We start from the raw sequence: 12,093 nt of genomic DNA on the forward strand, positions 1-12,093 counted from the left end.
GTACGAATCGTTCGGAGTGAATGTGTTGGTATAGTCACTGTATAATGTATGTATAGGCGCGTTTCGAATGTTCTACGAAATCTTATCGATAATTCTAAAACAATTAATAGTATATGTAAATTCACAAGAAATACTGACGGATGGTTAATGTAAGTTAATGTAATATATATAAAAATGTTGATTTATTTTAATCAAAATGTAATAAATTATATATAACACAGACCACATTGTACCAAATTCGGAGAGAACAATTATTGTACGGTTAAATATTTAATTCAAACTTTTATTAAACTGCGAAGAAGCATTCATTTCTGTTATTGTATGCTTAATTAATATTCGTTATTAAATATATGTTCAAGCATTTCTAAACTAAATTACCTCGTACTTTCAGGAATTTGCCTGTATATATTTTATTACGAAATCGAAGTCAAAATAAAATGTAAATAATATTACTAAAGACGTAACTGGAGATAAATTTAAAAATTTAAATAATGCGCGCACGTCATATCAACATGCATCATTATTGGTCGATTGCTGGCATTCAAAAATGCGCCATCTGTCACAGCTATGTGCAGTTACGTTCACATTAGTTGACAGTTGGGAATAGTTTCTTGTGCAGGAAGAAAATGCTGTTACAGTGATTCGTTTATGTGTAAATAAACTCGTAGCAGGAAATTAAATACATTAAAATAAGAGAAGAAACGCATGCTGAATGAGACGTTTAACAATATAATGTTGAAACACATTTCCTTCATTACGACGATCATATTGATATGTCTGTCACAATCTGAGGTTAGGATGTTAGCTTACGAACGAACAAACTTGAATTGCCGCAATATATAAACTGTCTGAATGGTTTTTAGGCACAATATGACGATAAACGATGCAAGTGCATTTGCCCTAGCCTTTCCTCCGTGATAAATACCACGCAATCGTCGTTAGAGCGACAAACATACATCATAAATGTTCCACCTTCACAATGGTAATTAATATTCCCATTATTTAATTATGGAACTCAGTCACACGTGTGCAACATACGGGGAACGGATTTATGATGTGTTTAACTTTATTTACATATTAATTTGTAGCAACTGTGAAGGTGTTGTATTATCAAAAGTAGGGGATCAATTGAAAGGTAAAGAAGAAATTTATTGTTCACGATGTGACTGCAAGTATGAAAATAGAAATACCACTATCATTAAGGTGAGCTTTCTATTATATTTGATAAAATGAATTGCTCTATAATGTATTGTATCTTTGTAGATAGTGGTAATACTTGTTATTTGGGTGATATCCCTTTTAGTGATCTATATGTTATTCTTGATTTGTTTGGATCCATTATTGAACAAGAGAATTCATAAGGCTTCAACAAATATTGGTTATCATGAACATAATAACGAAGATGTAAGTTGATATAGTTTATTGTATATATTCTATATGAAAAAACGATGGAATTAACAGTTATTGTAGCAAAGTAAGGTCACTCAGAGTTAGAATACAGTTTTTTAAGAATTAAAATTCAGAAAATTGAAATAAATATGTAATAAGAATTTGAAAATTTGTAAATTGTAGATTTGAAAATTCAAAAATTTGAAAATTTGAAAATTCGAAAATTCGAAAATTCGAAAATTTGAAAATTGTCTGTTAATAGAAATAATACTGAATTTAATGTTCCTATAACAATTTTGTAAGTTATCTTTGGTTTTTATAGGATGATGCATCAATAGCTCCTGGAACATCACATCCTATGGGCGAAAGAGGTAATGTTTTGAATCGTGTTGGTCACCAACAGGATAAATGGAAACGTCAAGTTCGTGAACAACGACGTAACATTTATGACCGACATACTATGCTTAATTAAATTGTACAATTTTGTTTCTAAAAGAAATGAGCATTATGAAACACGAATTGAGCATTTGTGGGCATTTACAATTTTGTATATAATTTTTCTTTTAAGTCTTAATACTTATGAAATATGTGATTGGTGATTAAGAATTAGTTTACTTGTAAATGCTGACAAATGGGATTACAGTAATACACAATATCGTGCATAATATACATAAACGTATATACCTAATACTTTTGAGATTGATCAAATCTAGTGTACGAAATAATAAAGTATTAAAAATGTGTTATTTTTATTGGTAAGTGTACACATATATTTTTTTACAACATGTTTGTTTCAAAATAAATTCAAGTCTTATAGGGTCTTTCTGAACTCTTAGAGGAGTATCAATACAATTTTAGCATTAAAAAAGGTACACTGGATTAAATTCATACAAAAATTAATATTTATTTACATTTAATTTAACTGTATAAATTGTTTCAATATCACAGTGTAGTTAAGACAAAGGATCATTTCGGTGTCGCGGGTGGTGGATCTTTTTTCACTAACGCATCGTCAATTGCATCTTTAATGGTATCGTATAACGTTAGAACTAAAGCTCCACCAGTGCCTCTAAGAATATTTGAAAATGAACCTTTGAAAAAGGACCCAACTCCTTCTGTTTTCAAAGTTTTTACCCAGCAATCCAATGTGTTTTTATACATTACATCCTTTTTACTAAGACCTGACTGCATCATCATACGTCTTCTAACTGTATCAAAAGGATATGATATGATTCCAGCCACGGTCGTTACCACCTGCAGATATTGTGTGTTTGAATGTACAATTAACTACAAATTCTCGATAAACAATCTACCTGTGCAATCAGGAAAGTAATGTATATCGGAGTGTTTCTTGGATCAGGAAGCATGCCTTTCGTAGTGTCATAAAGACCAAAATATGCTGCTCTGTAGATGATGATCCCTTGAACGCTCACTATAAAACCACGATATAAACCAATAGGACCATCCGCTTTAAAAACTTTAACTAAACAATCACCAAGACCTTTGAATTCTCTTTTATCTCCTTTTCCAACGTCCGCGGCTAGCCTGTGAAAATAATCAGTCAATTTATTAGCACACTATTTACGATTAAAACCAAATGTATGTAATACCTAGTACGAGCAAAATCAAGTGGATATACAAATAAGAGAGATGTTGCTCCAGCAGCCCCACCAGATGCCAAATTTCCCGCAAATTGCTTCCAAAATGCATCTTTTGGTACACCTTCTAAGAACATCTTTTTGAATTTGTCTTTAAATGCAAAATTCAATGCTTGTGTTGGAAAGTATCGAATTACATTAGCCAAATTACCCCTCCAAAAACTGAGAAAGCCAGTTTCTTTAGGTATCCGAATAAATGCATCCATCATGCCTAGTGGAAATGAAGTATTGCAATTATCTATATTTTAGAATTCATATTTACAATACGTACCCTTGTATCGGTGTTCTGGCCTTATGTGTTTTGAAGTGTGTTGTACTTGAAGCAATAGTTTCACCCTTTCTATGGGGGCCACTGCGGTTTTTGAAACCGCGGCGGATATACCGCCGGCCATAAAGTCTATTAAAAATGATTTATACGTATCCATATTACAAATTTTTTAAGGAAGTCTATCGTGCGTCTATCGCAAGAAATTGTAGTATGTTCAGACAATGTCGTTTTAGGTTGAACATCATAATGTTAGAATAAATTTATAAATCGGTTGTTCTGTACGTTCTTGCATGAAATATCTTTTAAATACATTCAAAATATGAGTAGAATTTTTGTGTAGATAAAAAATAATCCACATTTGACGTGAACCTTCTTTAAGCCGAGTTTGTATATTCGATTGTTTTCTATTTTTGTTTTTGACTTATGACATGACAATAGGGTGGGTAAATTAATACATACGTGATAATATTTGGTTATAACATTTAATTCATTTAATTAAAATCGAATCTTTTTTTCCCTCAATTTAAGGCTTTAAATTGGTCATACAAATTTCTTCATCAAAGCTCTCAAACATGTTCCAAGAACTATGACTACTTTGCTCTTTTTTTTCTCTTTAGTACAAAGTGTTAGATCACAGTAAATTCTAGCTAAAATAGACGCAAAATATACTGATGCATCTTCAAATATAGAAAGTGTAACTAAACGTTTATGTAAAGATATTGAAACTTTGGGGGACTAGATATAGTTACTTAACATCAAACCACGCAGAACAGATGTTACATACTAGCACTTCCGCTTCTAAAACGTTCATACCAGTTAATTATATTAATATAGTTGGAAGGTACTTTATAGTGTATATCTGAAGGAATGTTTCGGCACGTAGTGGCAAAGTTATACATTATATCATATATGGACAAAAGTGGACCATTTTTGTTTAAAATGAGATTCAAAAAGATATATTTCGATATTTTGTTTATCTTCTGTTCTAAGCGCGTAATAAGAGTGCTTCAAAAATAATACTAATAAAAAAATAAAATTTCATCGATCTCAATCTACGTTATGGCATAAAAAATAATAAAAAGATAAAATTATCAGATAACATTTAGTATTCAATTATTTGTTGGATAAAATATATATTCACTGCCTTTGAAACTCAGGCGCCTATTGCATAGTATTTGTATACTGAAATAATGGAATTGTGCGAATATTCACAATAATTTATTTTTAAAAGTGGATACCAATTTGAATTTACTTGTTTCTTTCCCAAATATTAATTCAAAATTGGCACTAATTGAACTTGATTTGTATTAGTAACTGGCAGTGAAAGTAATGAATCGGTTGTTTAACGAAAATGGTTAGTAATCAAATAGTATAACTTATTAGTTGAGTCTAATATGCAACAGCATATTAAAAATATATCAAAGATAAATCGATCAAGATAAATATTTCGTAGAAGTACGAAGGATGTGGTCAGGAAGTATCTGAAATTCTTGTACTCTGTGCTTAAGCAGCATGAACAGACTGAAAAAGAAAATTATCATTAGATTTTCTTCGTACTGATATATTTTCACTACATATTTTATAATAAGACGTACCTCTGCAATATCAACGCCTGTCAAATTTTTAACTAATTCTGGTACACGCGTCACAATATTAAGAACTTCTTCAGTTAATTTTTCTGCTCCAATGGCTCCATTTCCGCTGGAAACCATCGTTATTTTCTTCGCTTGTGATAAAGGCGCTGCGACTTCAGCAGCAACCTGTAAGATACAATTTGTAAAACATGATCAAATTATCTCTTTAAAAAAATTTGAATTTGAATTTAAATTTGAATCTGAATCTGAACCTGAATTTGAATTTGAATTTGAATTTGAATTTGAATTTGAATCGGAATTTGAATTTGAATCTGAATTTCAATTACCTTAGGAAGAGTATCAAGCATCATATCGATCATAGCGGCACTCTTATATTCGTTCCAAGCAGCGGCCTTCTTTGCCATTTGTTCTGCCTCTGCTTTAGCCTTGGCTTCGATAGCAAAAGCTTCAGCTTCGCCACGAATTTTTATGGCTTCTGCTTCGGCCTCAGCTTCCATTATTAAACGCAGTTTATTAGCTTCCGCCAGTTTCTCCAGTCTATAAATAGAATATAGCTGTTTATTAATATATTCTGCTTTCTAAAAATTATACAACGTACCTGTATTTTTCTGCATCAGCTGGACGCCTTACAGTGGCGTCTAATTCTCTCTCGCGTCTCAACATTTCTTGCTCTTGAACAGCAATTTCTTGTCCACGTTCAACCACCTTTACTTGCATTTGTTCTTCCATGATTCTTTGCTTGGTCTTCGCGGCTTGCAATTCGAATGCCATCTCTGCTTCCGCTTTCTGTAAATGATATATGCTATAATAATATATAATTATTTATTTAGTTGAAGATCAGACTTAGAGGCTACCTTGGTTTGCACTTCCACGTCATAGGCAGCTTTCTTCAATTCAAAGTCGCGTTGCGCTTTGGCAATTTCAGTGTCGTTAAGAAATCTTGCGGCCATCCTCTGTTCTTCAGCGATAGCTTCACGAATTTGAGCATCTCTGCGTGCTTCTGCTTCTCCAATTCTTGCATCTCGTTTTACTTCAGCCGTTCGTGCCATTCCAAGGGCTTTCAAGTATCCCTATAAATAATTGACGAGTATTTAACGCGTCTTAACATTGATTAATTAATGCTATTTTACCATCAATTTTTGAGTAATGACATTGATTTCAGCGTTTAACATTAATTCAGTCTGTAGTTAGAGCCAACATACAATAAGAGATGTCACATGTGTTTAAATGACAGAGATATGCGAATGTGTACAGAAATCTTGTGCTACCATTGAAGCAAGCACTTGAAAATATGCTCTAAATCCCTCATTAGGCGAATGCTAGCAATTTTTGCTAACATTCTCTGTATAGCAGTGCATTGGCATTATATGTAGTGATAAAACAAAATTTGAACGTACCTTTGCCCCCTGCAAGTAGCAAAACAAAAATGTATTCAATATTTACAATATACAAGATTGAGCTACATTAACTCATATTAATAAAGATTATACATAGATATTACACAACCAGTTAAAGGGGGACTTTTCAATGATGCATAAACTATTGGTACACAGAATATAGAGTTCTCATAAACATAGATTATTGTAAATTCTAGTATCTTTTATATCCTTTTGCATTAAATTCTTCCTTGATCCTTGCACATCAAACAAGTAAGAGTGGAAAAATAATGAACTTACTTCTTCGTCTCTGATATCTTTTAATGTGTAGGACACAACAGTAATGCCCATGTTGACTAAATCACTGCTTGCTACTTCAAAAACTTCTTTACTGAATTTTTTGCGGTCCTTGTATATTTCCTGTGAAATAGAAATTAGGTAGATTAAACAATAGTAGATTGTATACATCACAATACTAAATTGTATCTACCATACCTCCACAGTCATGCTTCCCATTATTGCCCGCTGGTGTCCTTCTAAGGTAACAAGTGCAATATTGTGAATTTCTTCCTCAGATTTACCAAGGAACTGTTCACAGGCAGTAGAAAGCATTTCCTCATTTTGTCCTTGTATTTTGACCTTCAAATAGATCATTATTTTAGTTTTGTATAGTTTGTTTATTAGTACATTTCTTCAAGCTAATTTCATTCATTACCTGGGCAATTCCTGTCACTGATATTGGTACTCCTTGACAAGTATAAACAGTAGGACTTTCAACTTGTAAAGTCATAGTGTTCAATGAAATTCTGAAAAAGGAATTATAAAATTAAACAAGAGTACATACTTCCTAATTATTCAGAATTTTATGTTATTATAAAATTTTAATATTATTAAAAGTTCACTTACTTTTGCACTTGCTGAACAATAGGCCAAACAAACACTCGGCCACCGGGTACCAGGAGAGGCTTGCTGTAGCAGCATCCTTAAACAAACAACCAAAAATAAAATGCAAATTGATGAGGAAAAGACTGTGCATAATAATGCAGAAACTTATTATATAGATATAACTCTCCATCAGTAACTTGAATTAAGGGAAGCACAGTTAAAAAAAGATGTGATAAAACAATGAAACAATATGATGTGACAGTAACAATGTCAAATCAATTAAAAGTAATTGGTAATACAACTTCATGATTGATTGCTCCGCTTTTTCGCGGACTAAATCTTGCAGATCAATTAATTGACACGGTACTCCTCCCATGTCGGTTTCTGTAGAGTACACGAGAAATTAGCGAAATTATCGAACGAAGTATAGTTAATTAATTACCTGAAACGACGAGGGCCTCGTTTGGGCCACATGTAACGAACCCACAACTCATGGCCAGACTATTGCAAAGGAAAACAATGATTGCAGCAGGTTTAAAGAGATCGAATTTCAACGTAATCCCTCTACACTCAATCGACGTCGCTATGATGTCATTCTCTGTGTTGTATTAAAGCTTATGCCGTGTTCACAATGGTACGACGAATATATATATAAGGGCGATTCATAATTTTTCAATACACTCAACACTTAAAATGTTTATGTATTCGTAAAAGTGTTGGATGAAAAATTAAATTTCACAACTTTAAAAAGTTGACTACATACAAAAATAATCACTATATATGTATTTATTGTTTGTTAAGTGTCTGAGATAAATACTGTTTTGGCATAAGTTTGACTCAATATTTTAGGGACACCCTGTATAAGTCGATCACTCCGTTTTAAAGTATCTAGTGCTAATTAAGTGTAATAATGAAGACATCGTGGAGCAAGACTTAGAAACAGTATACAAGATAAGTTTTACAATAACAATTTAAAATTTATTTTATATATCTTATGCATATGTATTTATAAATAATACATATCGTGAAATAACACGTAATTATTGATATTTTACAAATAATCTTAGAATCTTCTGAACTGTTTTTTGAATCTTTCGTAGTGATAATCGTCGGTGGCTTTTTCTCCATTATCTTTCCGTTTTCCTTTAAAATCGTCTCTAGGAGCTACTATCTTCTTCGCGTCATCGGTATCTTGTCTCGATTTTTGGAAATCCGCGTCTTCTATATTAACTGAAAGAAAAACAAAAATATAAGAAATAATTTTTTCTTACAAAAAATATAGAGATCAATGGAAACTGAAGTGACATACATCTATTATGTTGTACAAAATTCACAGCCATATTTGTTGGCACAAATTGCGAAGGGCCATCCTTCTTTCTATGTCTGTCCCACAGTAATTTTAATTTAGCTTCTTCTGTGGCTTCAATGTTTCGAATTTTTGCTCTGAAACATACATTTCATTTCTCTTTGGAGCATCTTCTTTAAATGATTCATTAGGAATGTTGAACATACAAAAGGAACTTACTCTATACCAAGGTCTACTTCTGGAATACCAGATAACATTTGATTCGAAAGCATTTCTTCACTTCTGTGTGCAGAGCTTTGCCTCAAGTGTTCAGGTACTGCTTGCAAAGCTGCTTCTTCTGGAGAACAATAGGTTCCCTTCTCACTGTTAGACCCATTTTCTGCTATACCATCAGTTTTGCTTTTCCTCTTTGATAATTCTTCTTCAATATACTTTACCCTAAAAAATTATATATTAATATACTTTAATTGGCTTTACATACACAGGGAAACACCTTCATACATACATTTCTTCATCTTCATCTCGTTTATTGGTTTCTGCATTGAACTGAGTGCCAATTCCAGTTTCATATGCATCATTATGTTTTAGTTTTGTATTTTTCAAAGCAGCCATATTTACCATTCCTCCAGATTTTACATTAAAAGGATCTGACTGAAAATAGAATCTATTTTTAGCGAGATATGCTTACATGGTCTACTTTTTAATTAAATTATAGAACTTACTGTCATCACATCAGGTGTTGCATTCTCTCCAAGAGCTAATCCAACAATGTTTATCCCTTTTGGACGTTCTCGAAGTTTCTGTATAATTTTCATCTCTTCAACTTTCTCCCTAAATAAATATTAGATTCATTGTAATTTAATAGCCTTTGTAAGTAATATTCCTTAATCAAATAATCTTTAATGTTCACTTTGTTATGGAGTTGCACACAGTTAATAAACCCATCTATTATTTACCTAATGGAAGCTTCCTCACTCTCATTTTCATCTTCATCCGACGAAACTTGCCGCTTTCTTAATGGTTTTTTCGATTTCTTCTTAAACTGTATTTTAGTAGAACCTTCGTCTGAACTGGTCATCTGTTTTTTGTCATTGACAGATTAAATCATTCAATGATCGTATTTAATAACTTTAAGTAAAGTAAAGTAACTTATATTTTACCTTAACTACTTGTATGTATTATTTGAGTAGTCCTAATAGCACTGGCACCATAAAAATTTATAAATAAATACTTAAATTGCAAAAAGAACGCGTGACAGCAACAGTAATTGTTAGATACACTGTTTTCATGATGCAGTTGTATTCCATAAATAATAAATTTATTATAGATGGTAGTATTAATAAATATCGATGCGATTATAGCGCTCTAGTGGTAGGATTTAGGAACTAAAGTTTAATTTGCCGCGATTGTCGCCATATTGGTATTTTAAATTGCGCGCTGCGTCATTCCTTTCGAGGACATGCTCGGGGTCGGACGTGTGTTAGGTACTTTTGTCAGGTTAAAGGGTTAAACCTGTCTAAACCTGTGGAAATTTGTCTAAACCTGTTTAGTCCTGTTCCTGCTTGTTCCTGCTTATTCCTGTCTGTTTCTAGCGATTCCTGACCACTAATACAGGTATATATCTCTTATTTGAATATAATATCACGCATTTAATAGAAAATTCTTTTAAATTTCAATAATTTTAGTATTTAATTGCTCGCTAAACCGATTCGTACTTCTCGTTCTTCAATTGTTCAAGTTACATCGATACATTTTAACCATAATATAATAGTATAGTATAAATTAAATGAATTTCTACTACCAGTATCAGTTTAAAGTAGCAAAATAGTAAATTGGAGTTGATATAGTGCCTATTTCCTTTTCATTTCTCTTTGCTTGGAACAAATTGCTAGACAAGGCGAGAAAACATAATGGCGCTGAAATTCAAACTACTCCATTTTTGGAGAATTTGGCAAAACTCTTGAATTTCACTTGAAATAATTGTTTATTAATTTATTTTATAGGATGTAGTTTCTAAATTGTAGTTTCTAAGCTTAAATAAGATAATATTTTATGCATTTTAATGATATTTATTGTATTTGAAATCGTGTGTAACAGGTGAATAATAAGAGACCCTAAGCGAACGAGATTCGATTTTATCGAATCTCAAACGATATTCTTGCGATTCTCGAAGTTGCGTGCGCAGTCCTTTCGAACGGAACGATGTCGAAGCGTCGATCTCGTTGCAAAGGTAAGTTTTTTACTAATTTCTTTAATATTATCGCAGAATTTATCAGATTTTTGTGCGTTTCGAGCATATATAAGCAACTTTCATGTTTATATGCATCAATAATACAAATATCTTTTATTATATTTCCAAATTTCGTGAAATATTCAGGTCTGGGTTTCTAACGGTAGAAACGCAGATATCTGTAATACAAATAATATTCAAAAAGTGCTATAAAGTAGATCATAAACGAAGTTTTACTATTTTCGAACACCTTTTACAATCGTGTTGACATTTTTTCTGCTCGTCTATATTGGGGACCTATAGAAAGTAATTATTCGAAATCGGTGGTAGGCGACCTTGAAAATTTTCAAAGCAATACAAATTGCAGCGATAGCTGGCATCTCCCCACCCAACAACCTCATTGCTGGCTACCTGATTCAAACAAAGGGTCGTCACTTCTTCTGTGAACGTCAAGGAGATAAGATGTGTGGTGCCTGCTCTGGAGATATTAAGGTAAAAATATCTTACCAATTAAGACCTACTTACTTATTTTAAATCTATTCTAAATATACTGTTATCTATTCTTTATTATAACACTATTTCTATTTAATGTTAGTTTATTTTTACCTTAAACAAATTTGTTTATGACTGCACTGTGTTCTCCACTCTGTAATAATTGATATATTTACATACTGCTGAATAATCAAATCAAATAATAGTTTTTTTTACTATTGTACATATTTCAATACATATATTCTATTGATATAACATATTATAATCTAAAAAATATAGGCGATGTATTAAGTAATTTTTTTCTTCGAGTTTACTGACCTCTGTCACATTAATGGTAATAAAAATAGCGTGATTATTCTAAATTTGTATTCCCCTTTTGTTTCAGATTTCTATATTAGTGGATTCTCGTGAAGGAATTTTTTTTGGTTTTCTTTCTTTTTTTTTCTGATCGCGTGCAATGCGGTCATAGAGTCTAAGTTTCTTGCGTAGTAGGGAAAGTATGTTTTTGTTTTGCAGAGCACAGTGGCTCTTGGTGTGTAGTGTCCGTCATACTTTAGATTTTAAACACGCGATATTAGAGTCAGTGTTTTTATCGTACTTCAAATGTTTACAAGGGCACCGCGAGGCTTTGATGACGCGAGTAGAGTCGGTGTTGTTCAGTGTTGTTCGTCGATGAAAACAGATTCCCGTGTTGGCGAGTTCGGGCGCCGGAACGCGAAGAATAATGTGAGTATTATTTTATTTCACTGGAATTGCAAATAAAATTTACAATCTGGAGTTTTGAGTTTGAGGATTTATACATATGAATCTTCGAAAATTCGATTATTTTTAAGGGTTTTTCTAATGTTTTTTGTTTCCTTGATTTCAGGCCCAGCAGACACCCCCTGGGTAATT

At 32.3% G+C, this 12,093-nt stretch overlaps 4 protein-coding genes across 4 annotated transcripts; 1 reads left to right on the forward strand and 3 right to left on the reverse strand.

Annotated features, from left to right (window-relative positions):
• Positions 1-367: 367 nt before the first annotated feature.
• Positions 368-2,406, forward strand: LOC143188263 (uncharacterized protein CG1161). Its single transcript, XM_076392445.1, has 5 exons — positions 368-792; positions 864-982; positions 1,089-1,203; positions 1,264-1,404; positions 1,712-2,406. Exons 1-5 carry the CDS (start codon positions 706-708, stop codon positions 1,859-1,861), a joined length of 612 nt encoding a protein of 203 aa, XP_076248560.1. The 5' UTR covers positions 368-705; the 3' UTR covers positions 1,862-2,406.
• Positions 2,356-3,475, reverse strand: LOC143188383 (ADP,ATP carrier protein-like). Its single transcript, XM_076392592.1, has 4 exons — positions 3,319-3,475; positions 3,000-3,258; positions 2,703-2,934; positions 2,356-2,643 (listed from the first exon to the last, which is right to left on the reverse strand). Exons 1-4 carry the CDS (start codon positions 3,470-3,472, stop codon positions 2,356-2,358), a joined length of 933 nt encoding a protein of 310 aa, XP_076248707.1. The 5' UTR covers positions 3,473-3,475.
• A 284-nt stretch (positions 3,476-3,759) lies between these two features.
• Positions 3,760-7,750, reverse strand: LOC143188261 (flotillin-1). The gene is made up of 10 exons (XM_076392443.1): positions 7,614-7,750; positions 7,193-7,268; positions 7,002-7,092; positions 6,782-6,925; positions 6,587-6,706; positions 5,765-5,980; positions 5,509-5,696; positions 5,237-5,447; positions 4,911-5,075; positions 3,760-4,836 (listed from the first exon to the last, which is right to left on the reverse strand). The coding sequence occupies exons 1-10, from the start codon at positions 7,663-7,665 to the stop codon at positions 4,819-4,821; spliced, it is 1,281 nt and encodes a 426-aa protein (XP_076248558.1). The 5' UTR covers positions 7,666-7,750; the 3' UTR covers positions 3,760-4,818.
• A 360-nt stretch (positions 7,751-8,110) lies between these two features.
• Positions 8,111-9,771, reverse strand: LOC143186488 (splicing factor C9orf78). The gene is made up of 7 exons (XM_076390169.1): positions 9,638-9,771; positions 9,434-9,555; positions 9,200-9,308; positions 8,983-9,128; positions 8,697-8,915; positions 8,481-8,614; positions 8,111-8,401 (listed from the first exon to the last, which is right to left on the reverse strand). Exons 2-7 carry the CDS (start codon positions 9,553-9,555, stop codon positions 8,235-8,237), a joined length of 897 nt encoding a protein of 298 aa, XP_076246284.1. The 5' UTR covers positions 9,638-9,771; the 3' UTR covers positions 8,111-8,234.
• Between the last annotated feature and the right edge of the window lie 2,322 nt (positions 9,772-12,093).

The sequence above is a fragment of the Calliopsis andreniformis genome, chromosome 2 (assembly GCF_051401765.1).
Source record: "Calliopsis andreniformis isolate RMS-2024a chromosome 2, iyCalAndr_principal, whole genome shotgun sequence".
Classification (NCBI taxonomy): domain Eukaryota; kingdom Metazoa; phylum Arthropoda; class Insecta; order Hymenoptera; family Andrenidae; genus Calliopsis; species Calliopsis andreniformis.